Source organism: Myotis myotis, unplaced genomic scaffold, assembly GCF_014108235.1.
Source record: "Myotis myotis isolate mMyoMyo1 unplaced genomic scaffold, mMyoMyo1.p scaffold_m19_p_8, whole genome shotgun sequence".
Lineage (NCBI taxonomy): Eukaryota > Metazoa > Chordata > Mammalia > Chiroptera > Vespertilionidae > Myotis > Myotis myotis.
Genome location: NW_023416390.1, coordinates 46,060,871 through 46,078,074, shown reverse-complemented (window position 1 = coordinate 46,078,074; position 17,204 = coordinate 46,060,871). Strand labels below are relative to the sequence as shown.

The 17,204-nt window shown below is 41.0% G+C and overlaps 2 protein-coding genes and 1 non-coding gene across 3 annotated transcripts in view; 1 reads left to right on the top strand and 2 right to left on the bottom strand.

Moving 5' to 3' along the window:
* The window catches only part of SLC25A12 (solute carrier family 25 member 12), a 166,889-nt gene that overhangs the window by 91,276 nt on the left and 58,409 nt on the right, over window positions 1-17,204 (bottom strand). The window lies entirely within an intron of this gene.
* HAT1 (histone acetyltransferase 1) overlaps window positions 15,040-17,204 on the top strand; it is a 49,131-nt gene continuing 46,966 nt past the window's right edge. The window contains exon 1 of the mRNA XM_036320050.1: window positions 15,040-15,156. Coding sequence (XP_036175943.1) covers window positions 15,150-15,156 — 7 coding nt within the window. The 5' untranslated portion in view covers window positions 15,040-15,149. The remainder of the gene's footprint in view (window positions 15,157-17,204) is intronic.
* LOC118662391 lies at window positions 16,105-16,211 on the bottom strand. Its single transcript, XR_004969746.1, has one exon. It is a non-coding gene; the product is annotated as a U6 spliceosomal RNA (small nuclear RNA).

The following is a 17,204-nucleotide window of genomic DNA, read 5'->3' as shown; positions in this document are numbered from 1 at the left end:
GGGAATGGACTGACTATTCCTGGGGGGGAAAGGGGTGTGGGAGATTCGGGAAGAGACTGGACAAAAATTGTGCACCTATGGATGAGGACAGTGGGTGGGGAGTGAGGGCAGAGGGTGGGGCGGGAACTGGGAGGAGGGGAGTTATGGGGGAGAAAAAAGAGGAACAAATGTAATAATCTGAACAATAAAGATTTAATTAAAAAAAAAAAAAAAGATTTACTATAAAGCTAAGTAAATCAATATGGCATGTCCTCAAATAACATTATTTTGTGCAACAGCTTGACCAAGAACCTGAAAGGTCTCAGTCAATGTTGTATTCTGCATATTCCATTCCCAGTAGCCATGACAATAGGATACTACTTTAAAGGAAAATTATATAAAAATGAAATGAACAGAAATTAAGAGTTGAGTCATAAGAAGGGTCCTCCCTAGGATAAGGACTTCGTACTGCAAAAGATGCCACAAAGGATAAGAATAAACTTTTCTTTATCCAGAAGGTCACAGTTCAATTTGATTCCTGTTAGAACACATGCCTGGGTTGCAGGCTAGATCCCCAGAGGGAGGTGTGCAGGAGGCAGCCAATCAATGATCTCTCTCGACATTTATGTTTCTATCTCTCTCTTTCTCTCCTTCTCTCTTCCTCTCTGAAATCAATAAAAATTGATTAATGAAGCCTAGGAATATGCCCTGACCAAGAATCAAACCGTGACCTGGTTCATAGGTCAATGCTCAACCACTGAGCTCACCAGCCAGGCTGTAGTTTGCACTTTTTTTTTTTTTTTAAATATATTTTATTGATTTTTTACAGAGAGAAAGGGAGAGGGATAGAGAGTTAGAAACATCGATGAGAGAGAAACATCGACCAGCCGCCTCCTGCACACCTCCTACTGGGGATGTGCCCGCAACCAAGGTACGTGCCCTTGACCGGAATCGAACCTGAGACCCTTCATTCCGCAGGCAGACGCTCTATCCACTGAGCCAAACCAGTTTGGCTAGTTTGCACTTTTAAGGAAGCTTCTGGATAATGCTTACCTGCTGCTTCTTCCCTGATTTTGGTCCAGCCAGCATGGGAAAAAAACTATGGAGTAACAGATATACATGATCTTGCCTATATTATCCCTCACTATCATTGCTTGGAAAGAAGCCCAGAAATAGTCATTGTTTACTCACGCTGCTCTTCTGTCACCCTAAATGGATGGGTTTACCTGGATAGTTCAGGATAGGAATGGGTAATAAAACAGGGAGTCAGCAATGATACTTCCTTTAATCATCCCCCTCCCTTTAGTAAAGCATTATATGTGAATAAGTTTTGTGTTGATGATGTGGAAGAAAATTAAAGTGCAGTAAGGGGAAGTGTAACCTTCCTCATGTCACCTCTTCTCTGAGATCCATCTGGCAGCAGCAGCAGCAACATCGTTTTATCAAAGATAGTAAGCTCAGAATTCTGGGTGGCAACAGCAACTGAGTGTAACCCAAGGCATAACTGAGTGGTAAGGAGGGGTATGGATCACAGAGAAACAACTCAGTAGCAGATGAGACAAATTCCCCTTAAACCAGTGGTTCTCAACCTTCCTAATGCCGTGACCATTTAATACAGTTCCTCATGTTGTGGTGACCCCCAACCATAAAATTATTTTCGTTGCTACTTCATAACTGTAATTTTGCTACTGTTATGAATCGTAATGTAAATATCTGATATGCAGGATGTATTTTCATTGTTACAAACTGAACATAATTAAAGCATAGTGATTAATCACAAAAATATGTAATTATATATGTGTTTTCCGATGGTCTTAGGTGACCCCTGTGAAAGGGTCATTTGACCCCCAAAGGGGTCGCAACCCACAGGTTGAGAACCACTGCCTTAAACATACAAGAGAAACTTGAAGGGATGGTAGGACATTTCATTATATAGAACTCTACATGGTTATAAAGTTCCAATCCATCTCTTAGACATAGTGTTGCCTTATATTGATATCTATAAGCAGGTAATATGAAGGGAACATTATTATCCCTCTCTATAAATGTATTACAATGTTATTGGAAAGATGAAACATAAACAAAACCACTAATTAACAATGCATATGCTCAACTGTGTGATAAACTTATGCAGTACAGGTTTAGAAAGATAAAACATCAATTCAAGCTGGACAACATACAGCAGGTTTTACAGAAACCGTAATTCATCACCTTCTCTGTGTTTCTTCCAGAGTATGTCTTTTTACCTTATCCTTTCTCCTTCATCCACACTCTCAGTCCTAACATTTATCTCAATGTCTGACATTAGCTATGTAGGTGCTAATTAAATGTTTAATAATTATTCCTAACTGTTCACTCTACCACCAACCATTAGTCCTCTCATATTTCCTAAGTGAAGATCAGTACCTTTGTCTTCGTTGCTCAAGCCAGAAAGCTAGGGTCTGAGACAGACTCTTCCTTACCCCTCACATCCAAATAGCCACTCAGTTTTGTGCTTCCTGTCCCCTTCAGTGCTTTTTAAAATCTCTCTTCTTTATTATAATAGCCTTCATTATGCCTCTTAATTGCTCTCCAAGCCTCTGGTTCTCCACTTTCTGCCTCCTATCACTAGCCTCAAATCTGTTGTCCACAGCGCTGTCAAGTGTTCTATCTGAAATAGGAATTAAATTTTGTCACTTCCTCATCCTTCAATGGCTCTCTACTGACTTCAATATAAAATCCAAACTCCTCAGTATGGTGAAGAGTGGAAGCCTCCTCATCTGGCCCCTTCCTCTTATTACTACTATACCTATCCCTTTAGTCACAAGAATATTTGAACCTTTACACTATTTCCTTTGCTGGAAATATTTTACTCCACATTTATATCAATTTGCCTACCTTTTAAGATACAGCTCAAGAATATCATCCTGCCCTAGCTGGTTTGGCTCAGGTGATAGAACGTGGGCCTACGGACTGAAGGGTCCCGGGTTTGATTCCAGTCAAGGGCATGTACCTTGGTTGCGGGCTTGATCCCCAGTGGGGGTTGTGCAGGAGGCAGCTGATCAATGTTTCTCTCTCATCAATGTTTGTAACTCTCTATCCCTCTCCCTTCCTCTCTGTAAAAATCAATAAAATATATATATTTTAAAAAGAATCTCATCCTTAAGCCCTTTACCCTATCTGGGGTAGCCTCCCAACCCTGTGCATAGGATTTATCACACTGTATTGTAATTATCTCTTTGCTTATTTTCCTCTTCCACTGGTGGCTTTCAAATTTTATCGATCCAGACCTTTATAGTAAAAAGTATATTTTTATAACAACCCCAGTACACATACGTGAATTTTTGATAGGTCAAGTAACACCAAGAAGATATTGGGGCTTGAACTACTTTTGCAATGTCCTACCCAGAAGGGAGGCCTACTGACAAAGGAGACAATAATAGCAAGGATCCATAATTTCCTGTCGGGGAATTAGTACAATGCAGAGGCCCCTTTCAGCCACGAAATTAAGAATGCATGCTATGTGAGAAGCAGTAAGAGCATCAGTCAGTCGCCGGAACCGGTTTGGCTCAGTGGATAGAGCGTCGGCCTGCGGACTGAGGGGTCCCAGGTTCGATTCCGGTCAAGGGCATGTACCTGGGTTGCGGGCACATCCCCAGTAGGAGATGTGCAGGAGGCAGCTGATCGATGTTTCTCTCTCATCGATGTTTCTAGCTCTCTATCTCTCTCCCTTCCTCTCTGTAAAAAATCAATAAAATATAAAAAAAAAAAAAAAAAAGCATCAGTCAGTCAATGTCAGCTGAAGAAGCAGAGATAACCAAAACAGAGAGTAGTTAAATATCAACATTTGTTTCTCTTCTAGTCCTACTTCTAGCCCCCAACACCAGAAGAGTGAGCCTTGAAAAAGAGGAAAAAATATCCTAGAATGAGACACTCTCCCTGGCCCAATCTTTTTAAAAAATGTATTTTTTTATTGATTTTCAGAGAGAAGAAGGGAGAAGGGAAATGAGAAACATCCTTGTGAGAGTGGAACATCTATTCGCTACCTCCTGCATGCCCCCTACTGGGATCAAGCCTGTAACCCAGCTGGCCCAATCTGTAGGGGCTTGAAGAGGGAGAATGAACGAAAGCATGACTATACTCCCTTCCTCATTTCAGATCCCTGTGGCTACAAGTCTGCCCAACAATGAAGGAAGTTTTAAAACACCAAACTTTTAAAGTAGACCAGAGTGGACTTTGAGTAAGTTGAAAAAAAAACCCACATGAAAACTATGAAATCTGCCCAGGAGGAGAGGGTATTTAACAGTACAGTGGGAGATGTGACTAGAGAAAAATTTGACATTTTATGTTTATACCCCCACCAAGTTCCAATCCCTCAGTAACTTGGTCACATAAAATTAAGAGTAGTGTGTAGTTTGTGATTAAATAATAAGTGAATAAGTCAGAACTTGACATTGTACATATATGGCAAGTATAACTGTATAAGTAACCTGAGTATATTAAACAAGCCTGGAGCAAACAACTGAGTTTTCTCTAAATTACAATTTTTCATAGGGTCAGCAATATGGTATACTTAACTAAATCTACTACTATAATTCTTTTTGCCATTTTTTAAGAAAATAAGTTTATTTAGTAAGATTGCTTTTCATGAATCCATGTCATACAGTGAATACTTGGCCACCTTCTGTAGATTTGTAAATTATATATTTTTTGTTTTAGAGTGGTTTTTTTGGTTGTTGTAGTTTTTCAAATATTAACACCAGCTATCCTAATATATAAAAGGCTAGGGTTGTAACAACCGATCACAACCAAAGGCTGACCAACCCAGAAGTCCTTCAGTCAGAGCTGGGTTGCTGTGGCACTGACTGCCCAGGGGCCCGAGACCCAGAGAGAGGGGCAGGGTCTGATCCACAGCCTCAGTGGCAGCTGTTGATCAGTACTTGCGCCTCTCTTTCTCTCCCTCTTTCTTTCTGAGCTTCAGCAGCCGGTCTTCTCTCTCTCTCCCAGCCTCTGTGGGGCTGCTGTTCAGCCCCGCCTCTCTGATCAGGCCCAGAGATAGGCCCGGAAATGCTGACTGGCATAGGAACTGACCAATCAGAACCAAATGTGGGTGCTGTGAAGAACCAATGGCTGCCTAGGAGGTGGAGCTTTTGACATTGACTGGCATAGAAACCAATCACTCAGAACCAAATCTGGGTTCTGTGGGGAGCCAATGGCTGCTTAGGAGGTGGAACTTTTGACACTGACTAGCATAGAAACCGACCAATCAGAACCAAATCTGGGTGCTGTGGGGAGCCAATGGCTGCCTAGCAGGCAGAGCTTTTGATGCTAACTGGCATTGAAACCAACCAATCAGAACCAAATCTGGGTGCTGTGGGGAACTATTGGCTGCCTAGGAGGTGGAGCTTTTGATGCTGACTGGCATTGAAACCGATCAATCAGAACCAAATTGGTCAGCAGATGAGGGTAGTTGGGGGTGAGATCACGCCTGCAGGGGAGGACAGTTGGGGGGGAGATCAGGCCGGCAGGGGAGGGCAGTTGGGGGCGATCAGGCAGGCAGGCAGGCAGAGGCAGTTAGGGGCAACCAGGCTGGCAGGGGAGGGCAGTTAGGGGCGATCAGGCAGGCAGGCAGGTAAGCAGTTAAAAGCCAGCAGTCCCAGATTGCGAGAGGGATGTCCAACTGCCAATCCCACAGGAATCAGGCCTAAACTGGCTGTTGGACATCCCCCAAGGGATCCCCAATTGGAGAAGGTGCAGGCTGGGCTGAGGGAACCCTCCCTCCATGCACGAATTTTGTGCACCAGGCCTCTAGTCCTACATAATAAAAGAGAAACATGTAAATTGACCATCCCTCTGCTATGCTCACCAGCCAATCAGGAGTGAGTATACAAATTAACCCGACAAAGATGGTGGGTTAATTTGCATACACAGGTGCCAGGCAGAGAGCAGAGTGGGAGAGCTGGCGGCTTGTGGGGAATTGGCTCCCTCAGTTACTCCCAGTGACCGAGAGAGTGACGCCCCCCAAGCCACCAGGTGGAGAGCAGAGCGGGAGAGCCAGTGGAGAGTAGAGAGGGAGAGCTGGTGGCTTGGAGGACTTGGCAGAGTGGGAGGCCATGGGACCGAGACAGAGCAGGAAGGGAAAACCAAGAGTGCGGGGAGCACCAGGAATTCTGGGAATAGTTCTGGTGGCAGCCCCAGGACCAGAAGCGGAAGCCCAGAGTGTGGGGAGCACCAGGAATGCTGGGAATCATAGTTCTGGTGGCAGACAGATCTCCTAGACCCGTGGTTGGCAAACCACGGCTTGTGAGCCACATGCGGCTCTTTGGCCCCTTCAGTGTGGCTCTTCCACAAAATACCACGTGCAGGCACGCACGTACACCGCGATTGAAACTTCATGGCCCATCTGCAGAAGTCAGTATTTTGTGGAAGAGCCAGTATTTTGTGGAAGAGCCACACTGAAGGGGCCAAAGAGCTGCATGTGGCTTGTGAGCCACGGTTTGCTGAGGCGCAGTTTGCCGACCACTATCCTAGACACTACAGCAGGTGACTAAAAAATTAGAAGTTAATATTAATATTTAATATAGGAATTAGCAGTATTAAAAATACATTAGAGCCCTAACCGGTTTGGAGCAGTGGGTAGCGTCGGCCTGCAGACTGAAGAGTCCCAGGTTCGATTCCAATCAAGGGCATGTACCTTGGTTGTGGGCACATCCCCAGTAGGAGGCATGCAGGAGGCAACCGATCAATGATTCTCATCATTGATGTTTCTATCTCTCCCTCTTCCTTCCTCTGTGAAATCAATAAATATATATTTTTTAAAAACTGTATAAAATAACACTATATCTGTACTAAAATAAACTTTTACACATACAACAAAATGTAATTTTACAAAGATATAAAAAATGTAAATTTATTCTTTAAATGCATCCTAACCCTACCAATACACCCATCTTACCTGATGAAGCAGGTTCTCTTTGTTATTATATGGTGCTAGTTGGCATGACCCTTTCTTCCTCTTAGCTCATTCAAGAGACAGGCAAAGGGATTCTCTGACAGCCCTGTGTTGATGAGATTAATGACAAACTTAAAGTCTGGAATCCCTCTAGCAAATTTTTTGGAAAGAATTCTTTTAATTTTACAAATTTGCACAGTAACTGTTGGTTTTGCTTGTTGAAAACTATATATATGCCTTAAAATTCTGAGTTGTAAAAATATAAGAAACACTACAATAAAACTAAATTTTATTTTATAGTTCTTTTAATATCTTATAATTCTATAATTCTTTCATAATTCTTGAACTAAACACTTAATTGACAGCATTATATAGCTGGTATAGAAGCTCTTAATTGACAGCATTATATAGCTGGTATATAAGCTGTTCACTTTGTGTGTCCAGATCACCTGAAGTTAAGAGTCTTGCTGTGCATAGTGACATGGGTAAATGAGTTACAAGTCTTTAATGAAAACCAATTTATTAAAATGACAGCTTTCACAACATTATGAATATACTTAACACTACTGAACTGTATACTTAGAAATGATTAAGATGGTCAATTTTATGTGATGTGTTTTCCACCACAATCAAAACTTAAAAAGGGTAAAGTGACTGAAACAGTATCATCAGTTTAAAACGAATATTTCTGGTCATAATTTTTAGTCTTTTTTCTTTAATATCTAAGTAACATTAATAAAGTTTTCTTCACCCTCCCCTACCTGGAAACTCTTTCACATTAAGAAACAATGTAAAGCAACAGCAAAAAAAGTTTAAAAACAGAGGCATAATCATCATTTTTTGTTGACTAAAACTGAAAAAGAACATTTGAAATAGCATTTTAACTGTGGAATTTGAAATATCATAACATTATTGTATAACCCACCCTAAGTAGACATACATAACTAATGTCATTCTTATGAATTAGAGTTTCAAAGAGTAAAAAAGGCACCACAGAATGATCATTTTGTAAACAAGTATAAGAAATTATGGTGCTCTTCCCTCATTTGACTAATCTTTGCTTATAAATGACAGAATGCAAAACTAGAAATATTAATTCTCAACTAACTTCCTATTTTCAATTAAGCTGCTTGCACTCTTTGACTCTGTGTAATCATAATTTATAGAATGTAAACTAGAGGGTAAGGAGTTAGCAACCATGTCTAAAAATTCCAAAAAGAATGATAACTTTCTAATTATGAAAGCAACCAGTACATCTCATTAAAAGAAGCAAACGGTATTTTTTTTTTTAAATCCCTCATTGCCCTAGCTGGTTTTGCTCAGTGGGTAAAGCGTCAGCCTGCGGACTGAATTGTCTCAGGTTTGATTCCAGTCAAGGGCACATGCCCAGATTGCGGGCTTGATCCCCCCAGTAGGGGACATGCAGGAGGCAGCCAATCAATGATTCTCTCATTGATGTTTCTATCTCTCTCTCCCTTCTCCCTTCCTCTCTGAAATCAATGAAGATATATCTATCTATCTATCTATCTATTTGTACTTTTTAAATCCCTCATTAATCCCCATCTCAAAATTCCCTCTCCTACAGGGAAGTTAAACTTGTTAGGTATGCTTGCAAATGTTTTCTATGTTTCTATCATAATATATTTTTATACAAATAAAATAACATTATAATGTAGTGTCACTTATTTTTTAATTATATAGTAGATATTTTCTCAAGTCAGTACACATTATCCAGTGCTATTCTGTGTGTGTGAAAAGTCAGAGAATTTTATTGACTTTTATATGTTCTTGGAGAAAACCATTTACTTGTAAAAGTTTGAAATTTGATATGGGATTTATTCACACTTAATTTTGCAAATAAATTATTTAATTTGGAGGTAAGACACAATTTTTCATTTCAAGAGGACTTTTACATGATGACAATCACAAAATTGGCACACCATATTAAAAAACTAAATCAAAAAGAGCTAGTCAGGTATGCAGCTTTATATTAATTTCAATCTCATCACACACCATCCCTCATGTATGATTGTGGAAGTATCTGCTGTGAGCTTACTAGTATATTAATAGAGAAGGTCTGAGGTCACAAATGATTGTTTACCAAACGAAACCTCTTTTTCTAGTGTTTATCATTTTGTTATAGAAAAATATTACAAATAAAAATTATTGTTATTGAAGGTGTTCATTTCAAAAATCACATGTGATACACAGGTTCAAGCTATTTGCCCCTTGTAATATAGAGACATCACAAACACCCTATGTGAATTATTGATTAAATGCACCTTAGCATCCACTACCAGCTTAGTAATGACACATTCACTATGTCAATTAATTGAAAATGAGAGTGAATTAAAACATATTCAGGTATTGCCCTAGCTCAATGATGGTGAACCTTTTGAGCTCAGAGTGTCAGCATTTTGAAAAACCCTAACTTAACTCTGGTGTCGTGTCACATATAGAAACTTTTTGATATTTGCAACCATAGTAAAACAAAGACTTATATTTTTGATATTTATTTTATATATTTAAATGCCATTTAACAAAGAAAAATCAACCAAAAAAAATGAGTTCGCGTGTCACCTCTGACACATGTGTCATAGGTTCGCCATCACTGCCCTAGCTGAATAGAGCATCGGCCTGTGGACTGAAGGGACTCCAGTTCAATTCCAGTCAAGGGCATGTGCCTGGGTTGTGGGCTTGATCCCCAGTGGGGGGCTTACAGGAGGCAGCTGATGAATGATGCTGTCTCATCATTGATGTTTCTGCCCCTCTCTCCCTTTCTCTCTGAAATAAATAAAAATATATCTTTAAAAACCATATTCAGGTATTGAGTTTACTCATAATTTGTTCTTAGAGAATCAAAAAAACTGCTAGAGAAACATGACAAAATTTGTATTTCCTCATTCAAGAAATTTGTCTAAAAATCTGTAATTATAAGACAAATGTGCTTTTTTTTTAAAAAAAATGGCTAACTTTTTTTTCCATGGTTAGATTCTTATTTAGAGATGATTCCAATTTTAATTTGGGTCCTCTTTCCCCAGAGGGTAGGGAGGGTGGTTCAGTATAATAAGGTATATTCAACAAACACAGGGATGTTTCAAAGAGGAATATAGAGCACTGTTATAATCAGTCAAATTATAAATGTTTCCTTTCTTATAATCATGTAAAATAAAAAAAGCCAGCCACTTTTATGAATGTTGTTATTTCCAATTTGCCAGTATAATTAATACTGCATTGAACATCTTTGTTGATATGTCTTTGCATATTGTACAAATAGTTTTGCAGGACAAATGCTTATAAATGGAACTGTTGGTGCGAAAGATATACAAATTGAAAAATGTGTTAAAGTTGTTAAATTTGTTAAATTGCTTCTCAAAAACTAGTTTCTATACCTATGGACAGTGTATGAGAGTTAAAAAATGGAATGTACGATCTGTTGGTAATGTGTGTCTTTAAGTTATTCCTCTAACAGTAGTTTTCAATATTAGCTTTTCTATTTTTATTTTATTTTATCTCATATGAAAGTCATCTAGCTGGGTAGGGGATTCTGGATAACTTTTCTGGGAACTGGAACTCATACCCCACCCCTATACCATTAGCACTATGAGCTAAACAAATGAGTTAACTATTTATTGTTATTTTTCTGTATATATTTTAAAATAAAGACACATTAAGTACCTACCTTTATCTTTTAGAGTCCATATTTCCTACCTCCACTTTTTGATGACCATATGTTTAATACCATGTCTTTAAAAAATATTGCTTCTGGAGGTTTCAAGATATGATAGCAACATTTACTAGTCTATATACTCTTGAACCTGTAGCAAACACATGATTGCTAGTTAATTCCTAAGAGTATATTTTCTAGACCTCTTATTCTAGAATAAATGTAATCATACAAATACCACCTCATATTAACATAGAATTTTTGATAAATATTTTCCATTTGACTCACAACAACTAGTATGGTGACTGGGAAGGTATTATTATCTCCAGTTAATAGATAAAACAAGGTCACAATCATGAAAAAGTAGAACTTAGACTAGTATAGCTTGGACTTCCCACACCACTATGCTGCCTCTTTCATACATAGTAGGACAGCATATTCCTTTTCATATTTTATTCCATGGTGGTAACATTCACTTCCTAAATTCTCTTTAGGATAAGGTAAAATATAAATTCAAAAAGAGGGGAAAGACCCTACTAAAAAAGGAAATATATTTTCTTTTTTGGTAATTTTACTATTATGTTCTGAAAGAAGTCATTCTTTCATCTTTTAGGCAAACTGCACCTAAACATGTATTCTGTGGCATTTTAATAAATGTGTGAATAGCTCTAAGACAAGGATAATTTAAAACTGTAACCTCAATTTTGCAAGCTGATCATACTAAATGCTAGTCACATGATATAGCGCATCATATTCCTTATTCATATTCATCTTATTTCTTATTCATATTTATCATGTATAGTATTTCTTTACTACAACTAACCATGAAGTCACAGGACTAATCCATTTCAGATTTGCTGCAGCTGAGAAAACTTTTGACTTATTATAAGGATCATAATTGCTGTTCAGCAATTGACTGATCTATAGATAAGGTGGTTTTGGAAAGAAACAGTAAGTCTTGACATTTTGAAAACATTATTGCTTCCCTTTTTTGATCCATAATGTCATTGATTATAGTATTGATTCAGTTTCCTATTTAATACTGTATGATCATAATTTCTGGTGTTTCATTAAGGCTTAAAGGAAAAGGATCTGAGCATTCTGGGTACCTTTTTTGATCTTATCTTCAAGAGTCCCATCTCCATGTCTTATAACCTGTGCGGTATCTGGAGAACTGGACTCCTGCATAGGCTGTATACTGAGAGGACTTAGCCAATTTCTTTTCTGGGCTTTAGTTTCCTCATCTCTAAAATGAAGGGGCGCACTCGTTCTAGACCAGGGTGGGCAAACTTTTTGACTCGAGGGCCACAATGGGTTCTTAAACTGGACCGGAGGGCCGGAACAAAAGCATGGATGGAGTGTTTGTGTGAACTAATATAAATTCAAAGTAAACATCATTACATAAAAGGGTACGGTCTTTCTTTTTTTTTAGTTTTATTCATTTCAAACGGGCCGGATCTGGCCCGCGGGCCATAGTTTGCCCACGGCTGTTCTAGACTATCATCTTAAGGGTCCATTTTAGCTCAAGCATCATCGTACAACCTAATAACCAACATTTGTTGACACGAGGCATTCTACAGTATACACAACACTGTAGGGATACTTGTGGTTATCAAAAAAGTGGCTTATCCTCTGGGACAAGCAGTTCAACAGTTTCTAAGTAATAATAAGCCCAATGGCCAAAAACAGGTATCATACGGCGATGTGGTCCAAGCCGCTAAGACAAGTCTTGAGGTATTAACTATTTCAGGGCACTAAATGGTTGCCTAGTAACCTTCGGAGTGAAAGCAGAGTCCCTAAATTGATATCGCGTGCGGTATACTGTTAAAAAACATGAGAGAAAAGGAAAACGAGGTTAAGCAAGTATGGACAGCAAAAACAGAAAGAAGTAAAGTAGTAAAGATGGCGGCATAGGTAAACACCGGAGTTTGCTGCCTCGAACAACCACTTCAAAAATACAACTAAAAGACGGAACAGACATCGTCCAGAACCACAGGAAGGCTGGCTGAGTGGAAGTTCTACAACTAGGAGGAAAGAGAAAAACATACGGAGACCCAGAGGAGGCGCAGTGCTGAAGTAAAATACTAAGGTGCAGAGTGCATGCGGAGCGGGCTGGCGGCTGAGGGCACGGTTGTCGTTTTCAATCGGGAGGGAGTCTCAGGCTCTGAGCTCCAGTTCCGGGAGAGTCTCTAGGGACCCAGACTCATATGGGAGAAGCGGGACTGTCTGGCATCGCTCAGAACCCTAGGGCAGCTTTCTCTCTGTGGGGCTTGCAGCGATTACTGGGACACTGACAAGCAGAGCCTCTGAGGGCAAGACTGAGAGCAGCCATAATTGCTAACCCCGCCCTGTTGATCCCGTGGGACCCGCCCCGCCCAAGCCCTGCAGGGAGACTTTTGCTGATAGCCTCAGGCAAAGGCTAGATTAGCACCTCCCTAGAGATCCAGGAGCCAGGAAGCCCAGAGGTCAGAGTGGGGCCATCCAGTTTGCAGCTCCGTGGAACCATAAAAGACACACTCAGGGGGCAGACTCAGTGAGCACCAAAGCCCCATCAAAGCAAGTCTAGCCCCAGAGGGGTGTCTCCAGCACAGAAGTTCTCCCACTGCAGACACAGCTGATTTTCACAGCCAATTGGCTTGGAGGTCAATTCCTCACAGTGATAACTACAACAACCAAGGCTTAAATACAACAAGACTGTGCACAAAGCCCACAAGGGGGTGCACCAAGAGTGTCTACCTCAGGTAATTGGGACACTTAGCACAGAAAGGCACTCTATCGACACAGCGAAGCATAAAAAATGCCGAGACAAAGAAACAGGACACAAACAACAGAATTGGAGGAAAGCAAACTGTTGGATATAGAGTACAAAACCACACTTTTAAGGTCTTTAAAGAACTGTCTAGAAGCCGCCAATAAATTTAATAAGGCCCTCGAAAAGACTGGTGAGACCGCCGATAAATGTAGTGAGATCTTCAAGAAGACTGGTGAGACCGCCGATAAATGTAGTGAGATCCTCAAGAAATCTAATGAGACCCTCGATGTTGTGATAAAGAACCAACTAGAAATTAAGCATACACTGACTGAAATAAAGAACATTATACAGACTCCCAACAGCAGACCAGAGGGTCGCAAGAATCAAGTCAAAGATTTGAAATACGAAGAAGCAAAAAACACCCAACCGGAAAAGCAAAATGAAAAAAGAATCCAAAAACACAAAGATAGTGTAAGGAGCCTCTGGGACAGCTTCAAGCGCACCAACATCAGAATTATAGGGGTGCCAGAAGATGAGAGAGAGCAAGATATTGAAAACCTATTTGAAGAAATAGTGACAGAAAACTTCCCCCACCTGGTGAAAGAAATGGACTTACAGGTCCAGGAAGTGCAGAGAACCCCAAACAAAAGGAATCCAAAGAGGACCACACCAAGACACATCATAATTAAAATGCCAAGAGCAAAAGACAAAGAGAGAATCTTAAAAACAGCAAGAGAAAGAAACTCAGTTACCTACAAGGGAATACCCATACGACTGTCAGCTGATTTCTCAACAGAAACTTTGCAGGCCAGAAGGGAGTGGCAAGAAATATTCAAAGTGATGAATACCAAGAACCTGCAACCAAGATTACTTTATCCAGCAAAGCTATCATTCAGAATTGAAGGTCAGATAAAGAGCTTCACAGATAAGGAAAAGCTAAAGGAGTTCATCACCACCAAACCAGGATTATATGAAATGCTGAAAGGTATCCTTTAAGAAGAGGAAGAGGAAGAAAAAGGTAAAGATACAAATTATGAACAACAAATATGCATCTATCAACAAGTGAATCTAAGAATCAAGTGAATAAATAATCTGATGAACAGAATGAACTGGTGATTGTAATAGAATCAGGGGCATAGAAAGGGAATGGACTGACTATTCTTGGGGGGGGGGGGGACGCGGGAAGAGACTGGACAAAAGTCGTGCACCTATGGATGAGGACAGTGGGTGGGGAGTGAGAGCGGAGGGTGGGGTGGGAACTGGGTGGAGGGGAGTTATGGTGGGAAAAAAGAGTAACTAATGTCATATCTGAACAATAAAGATTTAATTGGAAAAAAAAAAGAAACAAGTAAAGTAAGTGAAAATTTCTCCCGCAACTTCAACTCAAGTCCTACATTCTAAAGGAGGGTGTAGGTGTTTGGATCTAGCTATCCTTCAGGCCAAGGGGAGTTTTTCTCTCCGTCTTCAAAACATCGCCGGGGTGGGGGGGGCGGGGGGGCGGGACAGAAAGCCATAAAGTATATTATTCAAATTAACCTCAAGAAACGTTCCCAGGGCTAAATAGACGGTCCCTTTTACGGCCTCCTTCTCTACTTCAGGCCTACAGAACGGCTGACGGCACCCGCGGCGGCCAGGCAGCGGCCGGAGCATTCCCGGCGGCGTAAGTCCCGCCTTCTGAGCTGCTTCCGCCGCCCCGCGCGCCGAGCCTCCGCCTCCCATTGGTGGGCAGGGGAAAGGCATCGTTCAACGCGCTCACTTCCGGCCAGGGAGCGCGCGGGTTGATTCGTCCTTCCTCGGCCGCGGGTGCTCCCAGCTCGGAAATGGCGGGTAAGTTCCCGGGAAAAGTTTACCGAGGGGAGGGGGCCGGCAGGTTTGGGAGAGAATGCCGAGGCCGGGGTGACAGTGCCCGCTCGGAACTCTCGGGCTCCAGCCTGGGTTCCAGAAGGCCTGCTTCGGGCTGCGGGCGCGGAACTCCCAGCGCAGCTTCTTATGGGTCGAGGTTTGCGCCCCCGCCCCCAGCTGCTCAGGGTTCGGCGCCTTCTGCGAAGAACTTGACCCCCGGCGGAGCGACGGGGAGGCAGGCGGGGAAAAGCGTCGCGATTCGGGGTGTAAGGTGCCAGGTGCTCTGAGGCCTGTTTCTCTTCTCGCTCCTTTCGCCCGCTGCTGCCTCGGCTCCCCCAGGCAGGTTCGGTTCCCGCCAGATGATCTGAATACCCAGATCCTCCTCCCCAGGTCCGCCGCCCGCCGCTGCCATCACCCTAAGAGCTAGCGCGCTGCTGCCTTGCCCTGCACGGGGGCTCTCACTTGAGTGTTGGCTGACTTTGCCGTCTCCTTCGCCTCTCACACTTTCGCATCTCTAGGATGGGTGTAGATTTCCTTGGAGAAAGAAGTTCTCTCACGATCCCTGCGCCTAAAGCCTTAACCTCTTTTTAGAGTGTGTCTAGTATAATGTAATTCTCTCGTGGTCATTCTACTCTGCTCTCCAATTTATTGAGTCTCCTTTACAACATTTAAGAACAACATCTAATAATGATGTCTGTACGTGTATGAAGACTGTTTTGATGTGACTATTATGCCTCCCCCCACCCCAATTACATATCTTTTGACGTGATGAACAGTTTATGATCTCTGTTCCCAGTGCCTTCGTAGTAGTCTCACGACACTTTCTTTTATTATTATTTTTATTATTTTTTTTCCTTTTTTCTTTTCTTTCTTTCTTTCTTTCTTTCTTTCTTTCTTTCTTTCTTTCTTTCTTTCTTTCTTTCTTTCTTTTTTTTAAATATGGAACGCTTCACGAATTTGCGTGTCATCCTTGCGCAGGGGCCATGCTAATCTTCTCTGTATCGTTCCAATTTTAGTATATGTGCTGCCGAAGCGAGCACTCACGACACTTTTGTGGATGTGCTGGATAGACAGGCTGTAGCTTGAGCTCTACAGACGTTTAAGGAAGAGCCGTGGGATCATTGAGTTCCCTGGTGCTGCAAGAGAGGGGGAGCATGGGTACTGTAGGGTATACATGTTATGGGAATTACACCTGAATGGGAATCGCAGCTTCGCCTGTAGTAGTGAGGTGCTCTTAATTAAGCAAGTACACCTCTTTCTAAGCCCGAGTTTTTGAATATGACATGGGACTTGATATAGTATCGACTTGTGTTAGAGAATTGTGGGGATTAAGCTAATGTGGGGTTTCACAAGTTAAATTTAGTTGCTTAGGTTATACATAAATTCTTCGAGGTGGGTTCTGTCATCTCAGTTTTATAGATTAGGGTCGGAGAGGTCCGAGGAAGTAATTCACCGATGAAGTAAATGAGTGGTGAAGACTGGATTTGAATGCAGGAATTCTGATTCCAAATCATTAATCTGTAATTGCCTCAGGTGTTCCCCATTTTCTGTGTATGTGTTTTAACCACTTATTGCAGTAGTATGGCATGTCACTGTACCCCTTTTGTTTCTGCTCATGATTTTTCCCCCTGAATTTTTACTAACTTGGATATTTATTTTGTCAGGAGACTTATTGTCATCTTTGCTTGAAAGTTCCTCTTGATAATGATTTCTTTCATTAATTGTTATATATCTTGATGGCTAGCCATGTTATAAAACCATTTGGTTATTCCAGTAGCTGAAATAGTTTATGACTGCACAGATGGTAAAAAAATATTTGTAATACAATGAAATTTTTCTTTCCTAACCTTATCCCCATTCTTTCTCATATCCTAGAGTTAACCATGGTTACCAGTTTCTTGTGTATCCTTTCTGAGATAATCTATGCATTATCAGTTCATAGTTTTTTTAATGGTCTGGAAGTACTCTGGGTATAATTTTTCCAGTATTAGAAATGAAATGTTATTGTAATTATCAAAGGACATTCTCATTTT